This window comes from Taudactylus pleione, unplaced genomic scaffold (assembly GCF_031769625.1).
Source record: "Taudactylus pleione unplaced genomic scaffold, aTauple2 ptg000089l, whole genome shotgun sequence".
NCBI lineage: Eukaryota > Metazoa > Chordata > Amphibia > Anura > Myobatrachidae > Taudactylus > Taudactylus pleione.
This window is the reverse complement of record NW_028284491.1, coordinates 16268630-16292572: the sequence shown is the minus strand read 5'-3', so window position 1 is coordinate 16292572 and position 23943 is coordinate 16268630. Positions and strand designations below refer to the sequence as shown.

General features: G+C 43.9%; 1 protein-coding gene across 2 annotated transcripts in view; it reads right to left on the bottom strand.

The window, feature by feature from the left end:
* NCKAP1L (NCK associated protein 1 like) overlaps positions 1 to 23943 on the bottom strand; it is a 348408-nt gene that overhangs the window by 26911 nt on the left and 297554 nt on the right. For both annotated transcript variants that reach the window (XM_088469297.1, XM_088469299.1), the window contains exons 27-29: positions 14368 to 14461; positions 11620 to 11736; positions 9915 to 10024 (exon numbers count right to left, since the gene is read on the bottom strand). In XM_088469297.1, the coding sequence (XP_088325423.1) occupies positions 9915 to 10024; positions 11620 to 11736; positions 14368 to 14461 (321 nt within the window). The remainder of the gene's footprint in view (positions 1 to 9914; positions 10025 to 11619; positions 11737 to 14367; positions 14462 to 23943) is intronic.

Sequence of the window (23943 nt, the reverse complement as noted above, 5' to 3'; positions counted from 1 at the left end):
CGACGTGTGCACTGTGAGTGTGCGAGCCCCACAGCGAGTGAATTTTCACTCGCTGCGGGACTCACTACAAGACGGGCGGCTGTCGATTGGAATTGACAGCTCGCCCCGTTTTGTAGACGTGCAGGGGGGATGGCTGGACAAACTGAGGCATTCCTAAAGGAACGCCTGCTGTTTGTCGGCGGCCCTACTGACATCACCAGTGATGTTAGTAGTGAATTTTCTGCTCTGTTAGGCTTGCGAGGAGACCCACAAGGGTCTCGTCGCAAGCCCGATGGTCGCGATAATTGCAACCATTGCCAGGCCGCCCGCACACGCTGTGGGTGGTCACCTACAGCCATGCGAGCGGCCTGGAGGCCGGTCAAAGAAAAAACGGCCCGCCCTGATTCAGAGCGAGTGCTCGCAAATAGCAAGCGCCTCTGAATCAAGGCCATAGATTGTAAGCTCCACTGGGGCAGGGACTGATGTGTATGGCCAAATATGCTCTGTAAAGTGCTGCGGAATATGTGTGCGCTACATAAATAACTGGTAATAAATGAAATTACTATTTAAAACTCATGTACCTTCAAAATCTTTCCCTGATTCTGCATGTCACAGAACTACTCCTTGTACCACATTATTGGTGGGGGCAGAATTTCACAAAAATGTTATCAAGTATTTAAGGCTAGAATTTGTGTCCAAATTATTGGCATGCATTTAATACAATTTTATTGTTCTACAACTGTAATTAAAAATTCTAACAAGAGATTGGAATAAACTGTGAATTTATTGTTTCACCCTCAACTGTCACCACAATATTTTAGAAGTATGAACAGGTTGTGCTATATTGAAGGGAATCTGTCAACCATTAACATGAATCAGGAGATTAGCTGTAGATTAATCTCAGCAATGATTAATGGGTAATTAGAGGCATTGTTTCCATTTGCTATTCACTTCGTTACTGTTGTTTGATGTTGATAGTTTTCCAGCATTTTTCTCAGAGAATAGACACGATTTCCAATGTAATAAGTAAAGAAAATGTGTTCCATTTAACACAGTTTTACCCGAAAGGACCATAACTACTGGTTAGCTAGTACAGCCAGGGCCGCCATCAGTCGGGGGGGGGGGGGGGGGGGACTGTTGGGACTGGAGTCCCGGGCCCAGACAGAAAGGGGGCCCCGCCCCTGGATCCGGCCACCCATAGTCATGGGGAGCTTGAGACAGATTCTAGATGCCCGGTGACAGGGGCTTGACAGAGCAATATTCAATAAAGTTTTTTTTGTTAATACGGCGGGCGTGACTTCATGATGTCACACCGCGCTGCTGAGAGGAGCCGAAGCCGGACCCACGAGATGAAGAGGCCAGAAGGCAGAATAAGGTTAGTTATTAATGCGATGGCTAGCCGGAGGCATGCAGGCTGGGGCTGGACAGAGACACGCAGGCAGGGGCTGGCTGGAGACACAGGGGGCTGGCTGGTGACACACAGGCTGGGGATGGGGCTGGATGGAGACACAGGAGGGCTGGCTGGTGACATAAAAGTGGGCTGGCTGGAGGCACAGAAGGGGGGCTGGCTGGTGACATAAAAGGGGGCTGGCTGGAAGCACAGAAGGGGGGCTGGCTGGTGACATAAAAGGGGGCTGGCTGGGGAAACAGAAGGGAATGCGAGTTGCTGAAACACGGGGGGTTTGGGGGCCCTGCCTATTTTGTCAGTCCCGGGCCCCACAATTTCTGATGGCAGCCCTGAGTACAGCCAGGGACGCCGGTCGAGGGAAGCTGATACACTCACAAATTTTAACCCGTAGGGAGCCTACAGCAGCCCAACGTCAGGTAGGGCTCTCCGCAAATGACCTTCGCCTTTCCTTCTGATCACAGCTCCCGGCTCTGGCCTCCATCATGAAACCTCAATGATATTGCATTCAAGAAATACGGCACACACGATGTACGCAGTCTTGTAGAAGTGGGGAATACAGTACATGGGCAGGCAACAAATCTACCTGTATTATTAATACTGTATTTATAAAGCACCAACATATTCCATAGCACCATAAATCTATTAAAAAAAAAAGTCAAAATATATTGTAGAAAAGGTACATAATATGCAATAAATACACCTACCAATAAGGGTAAAATGTATGTATTTAATCAATCACTATTAGTTTTTGTATGGTTTTTATTGTAGCTAGTTTAAGGTTACTCAGTGCATAAAATAATAGCAATGGGCCTTGTATATTTTATTGATAGACAATTGTTACCACACAAAACAAGCTGATTCAAATATTTACTTACAGTAGTCTGTGCTGAACTCATTTATTCAACTTTAGCGAAATCATATTATGTAAATTGTATTTGTGTATTAGCTGCCTATTTTATTTATGAATTTTTTTATGTAAAACTAAAGTGGACTGTATTGTGCAGTACAACAGTGCCTCACATCACTGATGTCCTGGGTTCGATTACCAACAAGGCCCTAACTGTGTGGGGTTTGTATGTTCTTGTTTTTTCTTTAATTTCCTCTGTTAATACAAAAACAAACATTTATGCTATAAAAAACATTGCCGAGAAAAGGCCACACTTTATCCTCTGACTACCCGAGACACAGGCCTTCTGTACCAAAAGCGAAACTCCGCCCCACATAAATCGATAATTGTGAATCTAGTGAGTGTAGGCCTTCATTGAATTGAATAAAGAATATTAACAATTTTTTCTTTAATTACTGCTGGACACTGCAGTGTACACAGACCCATAGGCAAACGCAGGGGGGGTTTCCGTCTGCCTGGAAACCCCCCTCTCCAGCACACACATGACCACAGTAGAAATAGTAATATAACAGAATTTTGCTAGTGTTGCATGTTCTTCTCAGTATCACAAACTAAATAATTAGCACCACCTGTGGATCTTTTAACATGTATAAGACAGTAAAGGTGCATACACACACAACGATTTTTTGAATGATTATCGTTAACGATATCGTTTATCGTTCAATCGTTGAAAAAATCATTCACTTTCTAAGTTAAAAGGATGAACAATTATCGCTCATGCACGTTTGTAGTTTAGTCAGACTCACCAGCTCAACGATTTTCATTAAGGGAATATCCAAAAATCATTTGTAGTTCAAAAAAATCGTTCACTACATTTAGTAAATTAACAATTTTACTAAACGATTTTCGTTCATTTTTCCCTTGAAAAAATGAAAATCGTTTACTAAAATCGTTCATTTACTAAGTTGTGTGTGTATGCACCTTTCTATTCTAAATAACCTGAGCACCAACTAGGAGATCTGGAAAACATGCACTATTAGGGATGCACTGCTATAGAGCCCAATATATACATATATGCCCAGGGCAGTGCTAGGTTCTTCTGCTGCTCCTCCAGACTACCGGACTTGCTCCCATGCTCTGGAATGGAGCCCACATCTAAAATAATAGCATCCTGCTCTGGAAGGATGGCCCTACTGCCGCATCTAATTACTTTTTGTGATTGCTGGTCCTCTATATGCTGGAATTATGACACACAATACACTTTGTATGACGCATATTAAAACTGGTTGAGTACTAATTCTGCCCTCTTCACGAACTGGCCACATTCGCTCTAAAATCAAGCATTTGGAAACCCCCTTCTAGAAATCCTGCGTTTGCCACTGAGACCCATGATTTAGGGTCTCCATGTGCTGTCCCCTTCCTCCAAAGTCACTCTATTTGCACCAGCTTTGATGTCTTTTCTGTCTCCCTAAACTCCCCGAATCATTGATGAGAGGGGGTAGGTGTCAGATGACATCGCCTTGTTGTGACCCTACAATTTATTTTTAATTTTAGTTTTTTTTTAAAAAAATCGTACACAAGTCGTCCACCTCTGTAAATCCCACCTGTTGCTGGAAGATGGTAACTTCTCCTGACTGGTGATGTAGCTCTTTTTTTATTTAGTGGACTAGTTTAGTTGTTACATTTTTTATATATAGCTGCTGGGGACTACTTAAAAACTGTCTTCAATGACAGCACCAGGGGATACAAAAAAGGCTGTTATGTTATGTAACGACTCTCTCAGGTCTTGTTAGACTGTCTTGATACAGAAATAATCCATCATAACCCCTTATTACTGACAGACTGTTTCAGCCTGCAACTTCTAACTTGCGATTATCTTACATTTTCTTTAGTAATTCCTGGCATTTTCCCCAGTGCAAATAATTTTTATTAATAAAACATAGATAAAATGCAACCATGTCCTTCTAATTCCCAGCAACCAGTGCCAATCAACAGTAACCTACTGATTTTTCACAAGAGTGATGTCTACATCTTTGTAGGGAGAGAGAAATTCTTACACTTGTTCATTACTGTCCGAGTCATCGTGGTCTTGAAACATTTGACCATTGGATTATTTTACCTGTGAAAATGCCCTTTGTTGTTAAAGTTGACAAATCCCTAAGTACAAACAAATATCACATGGGAGACTTGAGGGAAGAGGGATAACACACAGGCCTTGGATGGATGCAGATTTGTCAATCCAGCTACAGTGTTTTAAGGTGGACTTGTCACTGGTGCTCTATATCACTGTGGCAATCCTAATGTATTGATATGGCTTTCATGAATAGCGATTTAGCTCACATGGTAACTGCCTTAAAAGCTAAATTATATAATTGATTCTTAATAGAGTGCATTAACATGAACACTCACAGTGGCTGATTGAGAGCCTGATTCAGCAAGGACCGCAATTGCAAAGCTGCAATTAATCTTTGCAATTATGGTAATGCAGCATTAGGCATCACGCCTCCTGCTGCATTACGTATCTGAGCTGCGTTGTCCAATGCAGCAGCGCATACTCTACGGACCATCGGCCGGCTGCGTGACCCATGGGATCCAGGCCTCTTCCCCCCCCAACGACGGTGACACGCTTCCTTTTCAGGAGACGGAGGCCATCGCCGCCCCCTCCCCACCCACAAACGCCAGCAGACTGTCAATCACTGACAGTCTGCTGGCAGTCTCCGTGCAGCCTCGCAGCCCAGTTCTGCACATACGCAGAACGGATCTGGCGCCTGCACAGATTCCTGAACTTTGGGAATCTGCGTTTAGCATTGCTGAATTAGGCCCTGAGTCCACAAAGTGTCTGACTTCACTGTGTGAAGGGAACAGGTAGACCTTAACAACAACATTGGAGGATTTTACAGAACAAATATTAAAAAAAAAAAGCTACCTACTTGGATTCAATAAATAATTAAAACAGCACACGCGACAAGTCGCCCTCAGGATCTTACACTTTAATGTGTCACATCTTGTTACTTGCTTATCAAAATAGTATTCCAGAGCAGTGCAAACAGATATGCTCTCATTTCTCTCTCTTCCTCAACCAGTGTCCTCAACCTCTTCCTCCAGAATGTTAACTATTAATACATTATGCCAAATAATATACTAAATTTGGATGATTATGCAGCTCTGAGAATTTCTGACAGATGTATTAGAATAGAACACGAGATCTCACACCATCATAGGAACGTTGCTCAATCTCGTAGCCCGAAGCCTGGAATTACAGGCCTGCAAGAGATGTGCCTTATCACCTGTCTATATTCATTTATACTGACCATGTCGACACCGGGCATGGCTAATCTTTATTTCACATTCAGTGTACTCTCTTACAGCTAATGCATAGTAACCATACCTGGCATGTAAACTATTGTCTGTTTCTTTCTATGGGAATTTATTTTCCTTAACAAAATAATTACACTTTGATGTGTGATGTGAGCTGTGTAATGTGCCTTCATTTTCAGGTACGTGTTATTCCAGCTCATTTATTCTGCCTTGTGTGCAATTGTTTATACAGGGGCTTGCAGTGGGTCCAGCTTTTAATTTAGCATTCCTCCTGTAATCCCATTTACAGCATTCACATTCACTAGAAGTCTGCAGTTAGGTACTGTTGTTTTGTCCTGGGAGGTTACAATTTTCTAATCACTCAAAGCTATTTTCTGAAGCCAGGTAGCATTGCTTTATAGTATTTGGCAGGTTTATTGTAGCTGCATTAATTGTTTTTCGGCTGCCCGCCTAGTGGCACTACAGGAAACCAATTTTGTGCAATAGGTTTTACCCAAGTTTTCTTTAAGTGTTTAATGGTTTTCTATTAATTTTAGAGATAATTTGCAAAGCAAAAGAGGGGAGAGGAAAAAGTGATAGTTTGTATCATGTTTACAGAAGAAATGAAACAAACGGCCTGATTCACTACAGATCGCTATTGCGATAGCAGCTGCAATTACGCATGCAGGTCTGCTACGATAATATGCTAATGACTTAAATCGCAAGCCATTACAGAGATGCCCAAAGCCAGCATAGAGACGCCCACTACCACTTTCACACATCCGTAATACCTTGCAATTCTGCGTATACATCGGGAACATCGAGTAACATCGGCCCCTCACGCACAATTACAACAGGTCTGACCTTACTCAGAAATTGCTAACCTCGTCGCCGCAGTGAGCACTCACGCCACGTATGCGTTGCAGTGGCTAATTTATGCACGCCCAAGTAATGGTGCTCAGTGGTCAGGCACGCCTGCGTTTCTCCAACCACTCCCCTGTCACCACCGCCAAACGCTGACCTGATGTCACTCACTCTGCGATGGGGAGTAACCAGCCTTCCCTATAGTTATGCCCTCTTTTGGAATGTCATTGTCACATAATAGAAGATACAACACAGACAATAAATTCAACTTGCATATAAACTCCAAGTATAATTATTTATTTTTTAGACAATTGCTTGTACATTTCTAGATTATGTTTTTGATGTAAGGATTTTTTTAATGCATATAAAAAGTAGTAAGCAGCTATCTTCGATTCCTTTCAAAGCTTCATGAGAACATTGACTACTCTCACCTTAAATGCTTTGTTGGTTTATGTTTGCGTAGTTGAGCGATGTTTTGCAACTGAACATGCGCTACGAGTCTGGAAAAGCCTTACTGCACACACAAGAACCAATGTGTGCAATGGCGTACGTATTTGCATGAGACATCCCTGTGACCTGAGATGGCCTCTGAGATCCATAGACGTATCGGGGTGAAGACTGGGAAGTAATCTAGAGTGATCACAAAAAGAGGAGGTCGCATGGGTGTGTTTTTGGAGTGTCGTCAGGCAGGGGTGCTCAAGGAGTTGTTGTTGCAACCGATGGTGCGTCAATGGTATAGAGATTGAATCCACCAGCGCAGTTGAGCATTGCTCACTTATGCAGAGTGGGCATTGCAGGGTTAGCTTAGCCCAACGCACCGAAATACACAAGAGGAACGTTCAAGCTGACATTTGCTTATTTTCTAACTTGCGAATCCGTGAGAAATTGCAGCTGCGTATGATCTGCATGCACCTCTGAATTAGGCCCTCTGTCCTTTATTTACCATACTTATCACACTGCTTCATCAGGGTTTGTCTCTCTGGATTTATCTCTTGTCCGCTCACTATTAGTTGCAGTACAACAAGGACTATATTTATTAAAGTGCAGGTTTATAGAAGAGGAGGCATTGCCCATAGCAACCAATCAGACTAATTATCATTTATCTAGCACCTTCTAGAAAATAATACCTGCACTATAATAAATATAGCACCAAGTCTCAGTCCGAGGCCTTCTGCCCTTCTCTATCTATAATACTTCTCTTGGAAAACTAATAAGCTCTATTTGGATGTCACCGACATTTATCTATCCTTTCTAAATCTTTCACCATTTGTCATGTAACCGAATGTCTTTCTGCCATTGCATCCTTTCACCAGCCCAAACTTCAGCTTCAAAAACTGAGGGTTTTTTTCACGCATAATATCCTACATTAACTAATGGAATCCCCATCTTACTGGTCTTCCCATAGCCATACTGTCACCCATATTTAGCATTTTGAATGAAGCCACTAGATTATCCAGTACCAATTATTCTACTGTTGCTCTGTTCTGCCATTGGCTGCCTGTCATTTACAGAATTCAATATAAACTACATCTGCTAGCATACAAAGTCATTAACACAACTAATCCAACATACATCTCTTCATTTGTCTCAAAATATCTACCAACTTTATTCATCCACTCAATGACTTCCTCCTCTCTAACTACATACTGCCATCCCATTACAGGACTTTTTTAGTACTGGCCCCATTATGTGGGATCTGCAAACAGTTTTTGAAAACAAACCCATTCATTCAAAGTTATCAAATTCCCAATCCAGTTTTGTAACCTCCATACAATATTATACTTGAGTATAAGTCCTCTACAGTTTATGTAAAAACTTACATTTATTTTCTTATAAACTAAAATAACCTAATAACTTTCCGACCAACAAATAGATGTGTGACTGTACAATATAGCCACACTAAGCATTTTACCACTGTTATCTGGCTGGACCAACGGACCAATGGCATTTAACCTCATGTATCAATGAATAGCAACCTTTTATCTCTTGTATTTGCTCCCAACTGTATAACACTTAGGAGTATGTACTGTAATAATAATATCTAATAACAAAGAGTTTGGAAGCAAGGGAGGCTGTAATGGAACCTAGTATAACGCCTCATACACACAAGGTAAAACCGTCCTAAGTATGAACCCAAAACTGTTATATTACTGTTATATTTGCTCAATCATATGGAACAGGACTGAATATCAACTATTAGCATGTCTGAGATGACATCAACTGCATTAGTCAACTACAGGATCTTCCCAATTTTGCCTTCCACATACGTTGCCAATTTTGACAAACAGCTAGGCTGTCAGTGATCAAGTTGAAGAACACAGGGGTCTGTGTACTAAGCCTTGTAGAGAGATAAAGTGGATGGAGTTAAAGTACCAACCAAACAGCTTCTAACTGTTACTCTACAGGATGTGTTTGAAAAATGACAGTTAGGAGTTGGCTGGATGGTATTTTATCTTTGTCCACTTTCTCTCTCTCTCCAAGGTTAGTACATAGACCCCTAAATTGGAATGGGTATGAAGTCCCGTCAGCTGAATAGCCGCCAGTTCATATCCCAACGCCGGAAGCCCGAAGAATGAAGATGCCAACTGGGGTGGTAAGTATGCTAACCCAACCCTTCTACTCCCTCTAACCCTAAGCCTTCCTTAGTGGTGCATAACCTTAACCTTCCCCCGGTGGTTCCTACCCCTAACTTCCCCCAAGTAGTGCCTAACCCTAACGCCCCCTTCCCTCTCCCTAAACCTAACCCTCCGGGGGGAGGGAGGTGCCTAACCTCCCCCCCACCCCCGGGTGTGCCTAATCCTAACCCCCCTCCCCGCAGGCTAAACCTAACCCTCCCCGGGGGTGCTTAATCCTAATCTCCCCCTGGGGCCCCTAAAACTAACCCTCCCCCCTGAGGCTAACAGCTTACAGGGACCCGATTACCTTCATTCGTCATCGGGCTCAAGACAGGCGTCAGGATTTCAACGCCTATATTTAGTCCCGGGTTGGGATTCTGACATCGGGATTCCGACGGCCAGCATCCCGGATGCTGGTAAATTAACTACATCCCTCCTAAACCACCAAGTGCAGCTTAACCAGCCATCAACATTATCATTGTTTAAAGTTAGGTGGTTGTGAATCCATTTTAAAGGCGAAATTTGATATTCAGATGCGTCCTGTTACATCGTTGCTGATCACGCTACAAATGTGCGCACGCATTGCGCCATGCAATAACCCGCATCTGCACATGCTACGGTACGCTATGGTGTGCACTGCAATCGCACCATGTAATCCAATGGGATCAACCATGCTAGCTTCATCTGCCATTTTTTCTGGGTATGTTTGAATAACCTCTACCAGCAGTATTGGGTTTCTTGTTCCCAATAATAAGATCTATTCAATCCTTTGCCTAGATATAGTCAAATGGTTTGAAAGAGCAGGTTTAGCTAAAGAACTGGGTACTCCATGTTACTGGTACTAAAAATGTGAGATTTCTGCGTTAAGTGACATTTGCATTTACAGCCAACATTATCTGCTTACCAGTAAAAATTCCTTGAGGTGGGTCTCAATATTCTTATGGTAGATGGTGAAGAAGGCAGCTGAGACTTGAATGATAGCCTTGGCCAAACAATGACTGTTGTTATTGTAACCTGCAAAGTAAACACAGCTGATGAATACTGACAGCCGCCATGTAATCCGTTCAGCCTGTATTTTGGTTTCGCTTTGACATGTCATGCAGGATGATGACTATGTACAAAACACATGCTCAGATCACAGAAAATAAAGCTAATCCCCCACATTAATACAAAATTGAGGCGCACACGTTACAATTGCATTTTCACATCTCTATCATTTTTAATCAGATAGTTTGTCAAACACAGTAATTACTTTAAACACATTACAGTTTTAAGCTGACAGAGCAGAAAGACTTTGCAGCCCATGAGCAATATAGAATTGCTGGATGAGTTGGAGTATAATACACACAATTCAATCTGTTTCAATCAATTGATTTGTATTCAAATTTCCATTTGATTATTATCTAAATGTTAATATAATGGATTTATTGTTATCCAAATCGATAATAAAAAACATAGCAACTGAAATGCATGTGGTCAGCCTGAAAGAACCCTGAATGAAGACGTCTCCCTTTCTATTGTCTACCTGTCCTTGCATTTTTGTAGTAGCTCCTCTTTGTGTGTGGAGGAGGAAGAAAACTGTCATGCCAGGCGACAAAAGACAATCATTTACTGTAATGAACCCAAATCTTTGCTCTGTGATTAAACTTGTGTGATGACTTGGCGTGGGAGGTGAGAGGAGACTAGTAGTTAAGGTGGGTACACACTATACAGATATATCTGCAGATCGGGTGATCTGCAGATATAAGCTGGCCACACATCTAAAGATTATCTGTCCAACCAGCTAACTATTTGATTGGTTGGAATGAAAATCTGGTAACGTATGGGAGTAACTGATGGTCAGAAATTTGCTCCTAAATGCCAGAAAACAGATGAAAATGGTCGTCAGACAAGTTTATTAAATGTTTGAGCTAAACAATTTGTTCAAACAACAGTTTTTGTCCATTTTCCGGCATTTGGGAGCAAATTGCTAATTGTCATTTGCTTTCATACCTTACCAGATTGTCATTCCAACCAATCAACTAGTTGGCTAGTTGGACAGATAATCTTTAGATGTGTGGCCAGCTATATTTGCAGATGATGGTCGTTCATACACACTGAACGTCCATCATCTGTGTCTGCCCGCAGGTCCCGGTGGCCAGGAGGCGTGTCCTGCCTCCCTCCTCGCAGCTGCCGCTGTGTGTATACAGGTGGTCTTCAGACCACCCGTACACACTTGCCGATGGACAGATATGTCTGCAGACATACTGTATCTGTCCATTGGCTGTACAGCACAGCCAATGTGATATGTCAGTGAACGCCAACATTCACCAACATATCGCGGGTACACACTGCCCAAGGGGCAACAGATACATTGGCTGATCAATTGATTGGCCAATGTATCTGTCAGTGTGTACCCAGCTTAACACTAGCCTCCTGAATGCTGCACTGCACAATACCATGTCCTGTTACCCCACATTAAAACCACTCACTACTACACAACATTCACATGACACGCACAGCAGACACTGTCAAATCACACCCATCTAGCATGTCACATCTATTGAATACAATAAAACAGCTTGCTAGAAGAAACAAATCATGCATGGTATTTTAATATATGGTCTTACCATCATTTACAATATTGTAAAAGCACATGGGATCAGAGGCCAGTAGTGGAAGGGAGACTGCCAGAAACACCTGAAGCAAACAGGCCACCTTGTATTCTTCCTCCAGGGATGAGCTTTCTGTGAAGGAACATAGTTCACTTGGGAAAGAACTCCTAAATCCAGACATTGTTGTGCTCAGCATTCAAACCCATTACACCCACAGTTACCATACAAATTTATGTACCAAATTAATGACCATTAGTCCCTGCCTACATTCCAGGCTGTCCTCAGCCCTCTGTCCACTACTACAAATGTGTCCTAATACACTGTGGCTGCAGTCGCTCCAAATGGGTTGGGTATGAGTTCCCGGCGGTCGGGATGCCACTGGTCAGAATACCGACAGCGGTATCCTGACACACAGTATCCCGACAACCTAAGTATAGTACTACTAACCCTAACCCTCCCCAGTGCCTAAACCTTACCTCCCCCTCCCCGTTCCCTAACCCTCCCTCCCCGGTGCCTAAACCCAACCTCTCCCCTAGTGCCTAAACCTAACCCTCCCCCCTTCGTGCCTAACCCAAGTCCTCCCCTAACCCTTGATACTTACCTTTGGGATGCTGGCGGTCAGGATACTGGAGCCGGGATCCCAACGCTGTCGGGATTCCAGCACCAGTATTTAGACAGTCGGCATCCCGCACGCCGGGATGCTGACTACAACCCGCACCAAATAGCCCCTCTCAGCACGCCAGGTCCCAGGCAACTTGGCCATATCGAGCGTCTTTCCAGTTCAAAATGTGAGTCTCATTTACCTAAGTAAAACAACTGGAAGCAACAAAACTACTTCTAGCTTGCACTGATTTATTTGATGTGCAACATTTGTACATCTGTGAGTAAGTGGCCTATTCATGATGTTAATTATCGGGGTCTGAACGGACCCCGATAATTAACATTCTAACTCACCGCGGAATCCGGAGCAATTCATCATTGCTCCGGCGCAGTGACAGCTGATGCTAGATCAGCTGTCCCCACAAGCGGCTTCACTGCTACTTTTCAGAGCAGTGAATCTCTTCACCGCTTCATTCGGAGCAGTGACGGGAGTGCACATGCGTGACCTACAGGACAGGGGCAGAGGGATCCAAACGGATCCCTCTTCGCAACCTGGACCTCCTTCCCATAGGGGAGGAGCAGGTTGCGAACCACAAGCGGGAGCATTCGCCACCTGAAGATGGCGAATGAACCCCAGTCAAGCTCCAAAAATATTGTATTTTGGGAGCTTGGATTCTGTCCCCCTGCTAGTGTATGAGGACAGCGGGCCATTCTACAAAAGGAAGGTAAGTAGGAGATACCGTATCTGTGATATCTCCTGCTTTACCTTATTGATGAAAGGCCCGAATGTGCATTTTCACCTGCTTTTGTAAAAATTAAGTGATGATGATTCGGCCCCTAAATGAGTAAATCTGTGTTTGAAGTGCTGCGATGCAGAGGCTGCAGCTTTTTTTCACAAGGTCCATTGTGCTTCTCAGTGAATTTGTATGTGTTTAAAACGAAGGGGGATATTTATCAAAGCTTGGAGGGAGATAAAGTACCAACCAATCAGCTTCTGACTGTAATTTTTCAAACACAGCCTGAAAAGTGACATTAGCAGATTGGTTGGTACTTTATCTTCAACTTTATCTCTCTCCAAGCTATGGTAATTCTCTCCCTAATTCCTGTGTGGTTACAGTCGCAGCCAAGCATCTCTAGCACACTTTGGGCCTGATTCAGAGCCGGACACTCTGAACGAGCGCCCGCTCTGAATCAGGGCGTGTTTTTGTTTTTTTTTCAAAGCGACCATCGGGCTTGCGACGAGACCCTGCGGTAGGGTCTCGGTGACCGCAAGCCCTGGAGTGATTTTGGCTCTATCAGACCCAAAATCATTCCCACTGACATCACTAGTGATGTCAGTGGGGCCGGACCCAGACAGTAGGCGTTCCCATGCTAACGCCTCCTTCTGGCAGCCACGCCCCCGGCACACCTACCAAAGGGGGCGTGCTGTCACTCACCATCGACAGCACGCCCCCTTTGGTGCGAGACCCATAATGACGGCTACCCCGTCGTTATTCGGGTCTCGCGCATGCGCACTAGGGCATCATCGACCCGCTTGCGAGCGCTAAGCGCTCGTGAGCGGGTCTGAATCAGACCCTTTGTGCGGTATTTTGCTGCATCTGAGATGCGAATAAGAAGCAAACTTTAAAAATAAGGATGTACGCTACACCTCTCACAGCGTCTCAGTTGCATCGGGCGTCTCACATATATATACTAGATGTATGAGTAGGACACATCTGTACTATACAAATTTCTGTACTAGCCTCATTTCCACTACACCCATATGTAGGATATACATTTATGTGTTCAGGCTGTCTACAATATACAATCATGAGTTCATTACTATTATTATTTATTATACAGTGCTGCATCTGTGGTCTGAGCAAGGTTACTTGCATGTAATCTTTAAAACATTATTTCATCCTTATGTACTCAACACAATCTGAGCATACTAGAGTACTTTAATTTCATTATTTATCCTTTCTAAGTGTTCCCTAAAGGAGATCACACTGAAAACAATTGAATAAATTCAGCAAACAAATAATAAAATATTTGCCTAAAATAAAAAGTAATGTGAAAGTTGTGTTTCCCTTCAACAAAATAAATGAGATATTGTATAAATATGGAACATGATTATAATTTATTATTTTCAAGGTTCATTCATTTACAGAGTTTAGTTAATACCTGTTTTCATGTTTGACAGAGCCACCACCAAACTGGGGTCAACTTCACAGGGGATACCTGCCGAGGTCGCCAACTCAAATATACTAAGAGTCACCTAGAAGTTTAAAGCCACCATGTTATTGACATATAATATTGTAAACATTCAATTGTATGCTTCACCTGGCAATCTATTTGATTAAACAATAACAATTCCAAAGTTGAAAACAAATAAATAAAATACAATCTGAAAAAAGTATTGCCCCAGGAGGCCGTTAACTAATTACACAGTGGTAATTGCTGTAGAAACCTGGGGATGGAAAAATCATACTGTGCTATTGTTTTTGCTCAGACATGTAATAGGCTGGAATAACATCAGACTCAGGGAAACTGGTCACTCTTAATGTGCTGCATGGGTTTTTTTTCCTCCTGCCTAGAGGAAAATTAGTATGTTATTATTAACTGCCAACGCACGGTCAATTACCCATTAATTTCATATGACTGTGTGTTTTTAAGTTGCTTGCACAACGATAATGTAGAATAATAGCCAAAAGGGCAAAGCAGTGAAAAATGAAAGGGGTTTTCCAGGGAAGGCTTTATTCTCTGCTCTGAATGATGTAATAATATTTTGTTACATTATTTGAAAAGGTCCTTTCAAATGAATGAATAGTTCAACCACATATGGGTCTGTAGTTCCAATTTTACATAAAGCTCTATATAGGTTTCCCAGTCTCCTATAGGCAAAAACTAGGACATTAATTTGATATTGTGTTTCTAAATGTGTGGAAGAGAAAATAAAAGTTTTAATAAACTAGGTGCCTTAAAGTAAAAGTTTTCAGTGTCAAACATTGGGAAATGTAAGAGTCAAACCAAGGATTAAAATTGTGTTTATGTCAGCAAAATTTGTAGATGTGAGAATTGGCTTACACTGTACCTTGCTGCATGGCTTTCCAGCTTCAAAGTTAAGGATGGAGAATGGATACCATAGGGGTGAATGTACTAAACTTTGGGTTTGAAATCCAGACATGATTTTATAATTTTACTAAACTGAAAAGCGCAGCAAAATCACATTATAAGGCATTATAAAGAAATTAAGGCCATGATTTTTCCCCAATAAAATGATGGAAATCACCAGATTTATTAAGCAGTGGGCTTTGAACTGCATGGGAAGAGCCCAGCTATGGCCACAAATAGGGTATTCAATGTGCCAGGACTATGTAAGTGATCGTTCATGTGGAGTTTTTTGCCAAGATTCCACAATGTCTACAGCAATGGCCAAAAGTTTTGAGAATGATACATGTATTCGTTTTCGCAAAGTCTGCTGCTTCAGTTTTTATGATAGCAATTTGCATATACTCCAGAATGTCATGAAGAGTGATCAGATGAACTGCAAAGTCCCTCTTTGCCAGGACAGTGAACTTCCAAAAACAACATTTACACTGCATTTCAGCCCTGCCACAAAAGGACCAGCTGACATCATGTCAGTGATTCTCTCGTTAACACAGGTGAGAGTGTTGATGAGGACAAAGCTGGAGATCACTCTGTCATGCGGATTGAGTTAGTATAACAGACTGGAAGCTTTAAAAGGAGGGTGGAGCTTGAAATCACTGTTCTTTCTCTGTTAACCATGGTTACCTGCAAGGAAACGTGCAGTCATCATTGCTTTGCACAAAAAAGGCTTAACAGGCAAGGATATTGCTGCTAGTAAGATTGCACCTAAATCAACCATTTATCGGATCATCATGAACTTCAAGGAGAGAGGTTCCATAGTTGTGAAGAAGGTTTCAGGGCACCCAAGAACATCCAGCAAGCGCCAGGACCGTCTCTTAAAGTTGATTCAGCTGCGGGATCGGGGCACCACCAGTTCAGAGCTTGCTCAGAAATGGCAGCTGGCAGGTGTGAGTGCATCTCACGCACAGTGAGGCGAAGACATTTGGAGGATGGCCTGGTGTCAAGAAGGGCAGCAAAGAAGCCACTGCTCTCCAGGAAAAACAGAGGGACAGACTGATATTCTGCTAAAGGTACAGGGATTGGACTGCTGAGGACTGAGGTAAAGTTATTTTCTCTGATGAATCCCCTTTCAGATTGTTTGGGGCATCTGGAAAAATGCTTGTCCGAAAAAGTAAAGGTTAGCGCTACCATCAGTAATGTGGCATGTCAACAGTAAAGCATCCTGAGTCCAATAATTTGTGGGGTTGCTTCTCGGCCAAGGGAGTGGGCTCACTCACAATTTTGTTAAGGAACACAGCCATGAATAAAGAATGGTACCAAAACATCCTCCAAGAGCAACTTCTCCCAACCATCCAAGAACAGTTTGGTGATGAACAATGCCTTTTCCAGCATGATGGAGCACCTTGCCATAAGGCAGAAGTGATAATTAAGTAGCTTGGGGAACAAAGCAGTGAAATTTTGGGTTCATGGCCAAGAAACTCCCCAGACCTTAATTCCATTGCGAACTTGTGGTCAATCCTCAAGAGGTGGGTGGACAAACAAATACCCACAAATTCTGACAACTCCAAGCATTGATTAGGTAAGAATGGGCGGCCATCAGTCAGTATGTGGCCCAGAAGTTGATTGACAGCATGCCAGGATGAATTGCAGAGGTCTTGAAAAAGAAGGGTCAACACTGCAAATATTGACTCTTTGCATAAACTTAATGTAATTGTCAATAAAAGCCTCTGACACTTATGAAATGCTTGTAATTTTACTTCAGTATACCATAGTAACATCTGACAAAAAGGTCTAAAAACACTGAAGCAGCAAACTTTGTGAAAACCAAAACTTGTGTCATTCTCAAAACTTTTGGCCATGGCTGTACATGGACTGAAGAGGACTTTTTCTCTATGGATATGTACGCAATAGTTATGTAATAAATAAATGCTGTCACTGTGTGTGTCTTCTTGGTGTTTTATAACTTTTTAGAGGTGCACTGAAGATCCCAGCGGGCTGTCTGCCGGAGAATGCTGGCACTTGTGATTCTACAAATACCCTGGCAGCCATTTAATTTGGGCATTACAGGGCTAGCTGGGACTTGTACTGTACCAGTAAAGAACAATAGTATTTATTTTCCTTTTCTTTAAACAATATATATTAACCCCACACCCACCACACCAGGGGAGGGGAAATAACCCTAGCGTGGTTCTGGTTCCAATGGCAGAGGGGGTTGCGGGTCAATGCTGACTGGCATATAACTGGTTGGCAGTATGGTGGGGGGACCATCAGCTCTGCCTGGCAAAGCCTAGTGCTGTTTAGTGGAACTTTCAGGGGGACCCCACCAATTTCTTTTTTCTCCCCAACCCTGTTTTTTTTTTTAAAGAAAAGTCATATAGAGATGGCTGCACGAATCATAGGGATCCTTGCAGAACTTCGAAGCCAACTGCATTTTGTGGCCATATTACGATAGTTTCGCGCCAGGATCCATGTTTAGAATATGATGGACAAAGATGGCAGATTGAGTTTAGAAGATCAAAATTACTTTTAGTATATTCAGTGGTTTTAAACATCCACACTGCTGATCCGCAGTTTCAACGTGCTTCCACAACTTAGTATATCTGTAATCAATATCTATTAACCCTACACCCACCACACCAGCAGGAGAGTGGGGAATAGTGCTATCAGTATGGATCTGGTTCTTACTAGGAGATGTGCATTTTTTTAGCTGGCCCATGCTGACCAGAATAAAAAGCGTGTTGGCACTATGGTGGGTAGGTCTGTGCGGCTCCACCATTTTTTTCATTGTATATACTGTATAAATGTAATATAACTACCTGACATCATATTTTAAATTAAAATGCATCAGTCACCTCCACAGAGTGATGTCTCAACTATTTTTAAGTATACAGTACTAACTTAAGCTGGGTACACACCTATACAATCACACATTCAATGCAACAGTTCAGTCGGCAATGTTCTCGGAAGTGCCAATCACAGTGCCTATACGCGCATACACACATATACAAGCCAATATGTGACCTTCAATCCGGCACTGACGAAATATCGCAAGGAAATGATTGTACTAGCGAACACATTTTCCCGATTTCAGGCTGCGCTCACAGTGGGTGTACCTACAATTAACATAATGGACAGGGAGAGGGTGTGATTATGAGGTTTTAAAGGTAAAGAACATATAATTGTGTCCACTATCAATTGCATTACTACACAGGACAGCAAGTTGTGGAACTACACACTCCAGCAAGCCAAGCCTTGCAGTATAGGTGGTGGGGTAAAGGTAAAACATTGAGAATATATACATGAAGAGGAGTGTGGCACAGAGAATGATTCCTGAACCTCCGGAGTGTAATTATGCACGCCCATAGAGGCAGCCTCAGGTTTGGTGTACAATCGTAAGAACGGTGGAAGGTGCATACTCACAGCACTTTGGGTACCACCATGCCCTGTCGAATCGGAGGAAAATGAAACTGCACAGAAGATGCGATCCTCCGAATGGACCAATTTTCATCCGACAAAACAGGATGGAACGTGCGTACACACTCTTTCGATATCGAACGAATGGCTCGAAGTCAAAAGAATAGGCCAACAATTGTATAGGTGTGTACCCAACTTTAGAGACACAAAATGGGATGATCCACAACAGTAGTTTTGATCAGATTTAGTCAATGCATTCAATTACAACATAGAGACATGCGACCCACAATCCCCAGGTTACAGTAAATATTTCAAAGAGAAAAAGAAGGGCTAAGTTCATCCCAGACGCCTGGAGGCAAGTTAATGTATCAATTCGGATGCAGACAGGCTAGAGATAGAAGGCAGCAGCTGATGGTCTGACATGGAGCTCTCCACTAGTGTATGTTGGCTTCTCAGGTGCCGATAAGGGGTGCCATGTATTGGGCAGCCGTGACGGTACACTCCTGGTACATAGCTACAGCCCTAAGTGGGGTGAATATGTTGTGGACAATGGAGGAGGTGCCCCTTCAGAGCTGAAGCCCGGTGGCAGGCGCCTCCATTGTCTCCCATAGTTCTGCCCCTGGCTTTGCTGTAACTACACAGGAATTGGTTTTATACATGTACAAAGTCGCAGATAAAGCAGAACGGAACTTAGTGTGAGAAAAAGCAGCGCCCGCTGCATCGTAGCATTTCTTACAGAGATCTGGACTCAGTCGCACACAGATGTACAATGTCGGAAGTCCCAATGGTCTCTGTATGGTAGCAATACAGTCACTTTCAGTTGCCCGGGACTTGGTGATCAAAGAGGGACTAATAGGCACGACATAAGCTGCAGTATAAAAGGTCAGATCTGTATCATTTTCTTTGCTCTAATAATAACAATAATACTAATAATCAGTATATTTTTCTAACATTACTGAGTGGTTCGTAGTACCGACACCTTTTGTTTTTGTTTTTTTTGGGGTTGTTTTTTTTTAGGGGGAAGGGATGTATAATTTTTAATTGCTACTAGTTCAAGAAATAGGAAGAAATCAGTGAAATCATTTCAGAAATGAAGATTTGTGCTGAGTGTGAAAGCTACTATAAATCTTGTACTGAATCAACTTGAAGCTTTGGATGAGTAGCGACACCTCTTGAGGACCAGTAATTTTTTTCCAAGAAAAAAAATCACTGATAAAAGAAAAATAATGTTGTAAAAAATGGAGGCCTAAATCATGGCTTCTAGACTAAAATGTAAGCAGTTATTATCAAAAGGGATGCAGCTGCTGTATTGGTAGTTTGAGCAGCCATAGCAGAAAGTCATCTAGCCTTGCTGAGGTTAATGAGGAGGAAAATAGTCATGACGAAATGAGTCATACAACTTCTGTAGAAATAGCTGACTTCTATATTGTAACATTAGAGCAGTGGTTCTCAAACTCAGGGCCTGATTCAGAGCCGGACACTATTTGCGCTCGCTCGTTCAGAAAACGGGGCCAGCTATTTAAATTGAGCGCTCGCTCTTTGCGGTCTGTTGACGCCTCTATGTCTGAGCGAGCGAACGAAACATGCGCTCGCTATTTTGTAAAGACGCCCCTTTGCCGTTCGCATCATACGTCATCTCCGCTATTTATTAGATTAATCGAGTACATCGAAAGGCGTCTGAACTGCTCGCAGTGCTTGTGGTTGGATTTTCCTACCGCAATCATGCGAACAGTTCAGGCTAAGAGACAACCAAGTGACGTAGCCGATGACGCTACTTTGTTAATTATGCACACCCTTAAAACGCCCGGTTTGACCGTTTGGCACGCCTGCGTTCGGATCTCCACTCCCCCGTTTTCAAGCACCTTCCCCTGTTACCACCCACAAACGCCTCATCCTGTCACTCAAATTAGCAGGCACTCTCTATTTTGCGAACACACGATTTCCGACCACACTGACTGGTTGGCGCATGCGCATTACGACCCATACGCATGCGCAGATGTGCGAACATCGCTCGGAGCGAACGAGTGGCCGCTTACGAGCAGCTCTGAATCAGGCCCTCAGTTCTCAGGACCCCAAACAGTTCACGTTTTCCAGGTCAGCTGGCAGGTGCACAAGCAGTTTTAAGAGAGGAGGGGGCCTGTGTGCAGACTCAGGGGGTCATTCAGACCCGCTCGCGAGTGCAGGACGCTCACAAGCGGGTCGATGTTACCCCAATGCGCATGCGCACGACGGAGGGAGCTCCGTTGTGCGCATGCGCAAGACCCGGACAGCGACAGCCAAGCTGTCGCTCCAGGTCTCGCACCAAAGGGGGCGTGCTGTTGATGGTGACTGACAGCACGGCGAATGCTAGTTTTTATTCTGATGATAATTAAAATTATGTTTAGATAAAGGCAGAGCAAAAGGCCAGCACGGGGGCGCAGTGGTTAGCATTGCTCTATAGCACCAGTGGGGTTCCAACCAAAGCCCTATCTGTGTGAGGTGTATATGTCCTCCCTGTCTATGCATAGGTCTTCCCAAGGTGGTTCCGTTTCGTTCCACAGTCCAAAAACATACTGTTAGGTTGTTTGGCTGCTGACAAAAAAATGGACCCTAGTGTACAGCATACTTGCTCACTCTCCCAGAATGGCCGGTGGGCTCCTGAAAATTGCGGAGCACTACCAGCCTCCTGGGAGAGTGGGCAAGTCTCCTGGAGCCGGCTGGCACCTGCCCGTCCTCCCCCCTACAACCGCCCACTTAGCGAGCAAAATTGGGCAGTCGTTGGGGGGGTGGCTGAAGACGCGATTCACGCTGAATCGCATCAACGTAGTATCGCCCCTGCACAGCACTGTATAGCAGGGGACGGGGACATGATTCCACCGCCATATCCCCTGCAGCGCCCACTTATGCCATTGCCATGTCCCCTGCTGTGCTGACTGGGCTGCCCCCTCCCGGAGGGGGCAGCCAGAAAATCGGCAAGTATGGTGTACAGTAAACCTATCTTCCAGGCAGCTCCCATTGCAAACTTTTGGACAGCTTTTGCAGCAGGAATTAAAACTGTAATGTTGTGTACACATCTAACCAATGCAGTGGCCAGTCAACCAGCCCACCGACTCATTTGGCAAGCATATACTCTTATAAATCAGCCACTCAATATGTCTGGCCAGACATCACAACTGGGTGGGCATGTAACTTTGCCTGGTTCCTGCAGTCAGCATAACAAATTAGTTGGTCGGTCGGTCTCCCGTACACACAGTCAGATGTGCACAATATATTTTTCAGCATCTGCTGTTCTCCACAGCTGATGCGATATATCGTGTGTACATATGGCCAGATGCACCGAACAATGGCCCTCATTCAGAGCCGCTTGCTATTTGCGGTAGTTCGTTCTAAAACAAGGGGTGGCTATTCAAATGAACCGTTCGCTAATTGCGGTCTGTTCACGCCTCTAAGTCTGAACGAGCGAGCAAAACTTGCAGTTGTAATTTTGAAAAATATGCCCCCTTGCCGCTCGCACCATACGTCATGTCCGCTATTTATTAGATTAATCGAGTACATCGAACAGCATATGAACTGCTCGCTATTCTTGTGGCTGGTTTTTTCAACCGCTATTTTGCGAGCAGTTCTGAGTAAAAGAAAGACAAGTGACGTGGTCAATGACGCTGCTGTATTAATTATGCACTCCCTTAAAACGCCCGTTTTGACCTTTAAGCATGCCTGAGTTCGAATTCCACACCCCCGTTTTCAAGCACCTTCCCCTGTTACCACCCACATACGCCTCCTTCTGTCACTCAAAATAGCAGGCATTCGCTATATAGCAAACAAACGATTTTCGGCCGCACTCACTGGTTCGTGCATGCGTATTAAAATCCGTACGCATGCGCAGATGTGCGAACATCGGTCAGAACGAATGAGCGGCCACTTACGAGCGGCTCTGAATCAGGGCCAATATATTGTTCATTGGCTATACAAACAAATGATATATTGTGCAGTGTGTAACCAGCATTAGAAGTGTATGATTCGGAGAGAAGCATGGGGCAGGGCTACATCGGAGTGAGCATGAACACATACACTGTAGTGCTGCTGTCAGCAGTAGGGATGGCCATCGGTGGGGTACACATCGATGGTTACCATCGATGGGCTCATCAGTGATAACCATTGATGGCATCACCAAACTATCTATGGTGAACAATCGATGGTTTGCACCCCCTCGATGCCCATTGCTGTTGGGGGATGCCAGGCCATGAACAAGATAAAAACTGGGAATGGGGCTTGGCAGCCGCCGGGACCGGGGCCAAACTTTGTCCTATAAAGAGAGAAAAAAAACATCTGCACCCAGTCAACCATCGATGGCAGAGAACCATTGGTTATCTGCAATCGATGGCAAAAATAGTTAATATCGGCCACCTACCATTGATGTTTCCAAAACATCGATTGGCGATGGGCATCCAGAGTCAGAAGGAGAGGAGGAGTTGCAGCCAGAAAGACTCACAGGGCCTGATTCTTCAGAGCCACTCGTAAGTGGCAGCTTGTTCGCTCCGAGCGATGTTTGCCCATCTGCGCATGCGTACGGATCGTTATACGCATGCGCGAACCAGTCAGTGCGGCCGAAATTCATGTGCTCGCAAAATAGCGAATGCCTGCTAATTTGAGTGACAGAATGAGGCGTATGTGGGTGGTAACAGGAGAAGGTGCTTGAAAATGGGGAGTGGAGATCCGATCGCAGGCGTGCTTAAAGGTCAAAACGGGCGTTTTATGGGTGTGCATATTTAAAACAGCCGCGTCATTGACCACGTCACTGGGATTTTTTTAAGCCAGAACTGCTCGCAAAATTGTGGTAGCAAAAACCAACCACAACAATAGCGAGCAGTTCATACCCTGTTCGATGTACTCGATTAATCTAATAAATAGCGGACATGACGTAGGATGCGAGCGGCCAGGGGGCGTAGTTTCCCAAAAAACGACCGCAAGTTTTGTACGCTCGTTCAGACCTAGAGGAGTGAACAGACCGCAAACAGCGAACGGATCATTTGAATAGCCACCCCTATTTTCAGGACGAGCGAGCGCTAATTGCGTCCGGCTCTGAATCAGGCCCACTGTTCTCTGCTGTTTTAAAGGTAAGAGGAATGATCAGTGAGGTGTTATGGGGCAGTGTGAGCTGCAGGGTGAGCAATGAGGGGTGATGGGGCAGTGTGAGCTGTGGTGGGATGTGAGCTGCAGGGTGAGCAATGAGGGGTGATGGGGCAGTGTGAGCTGTGG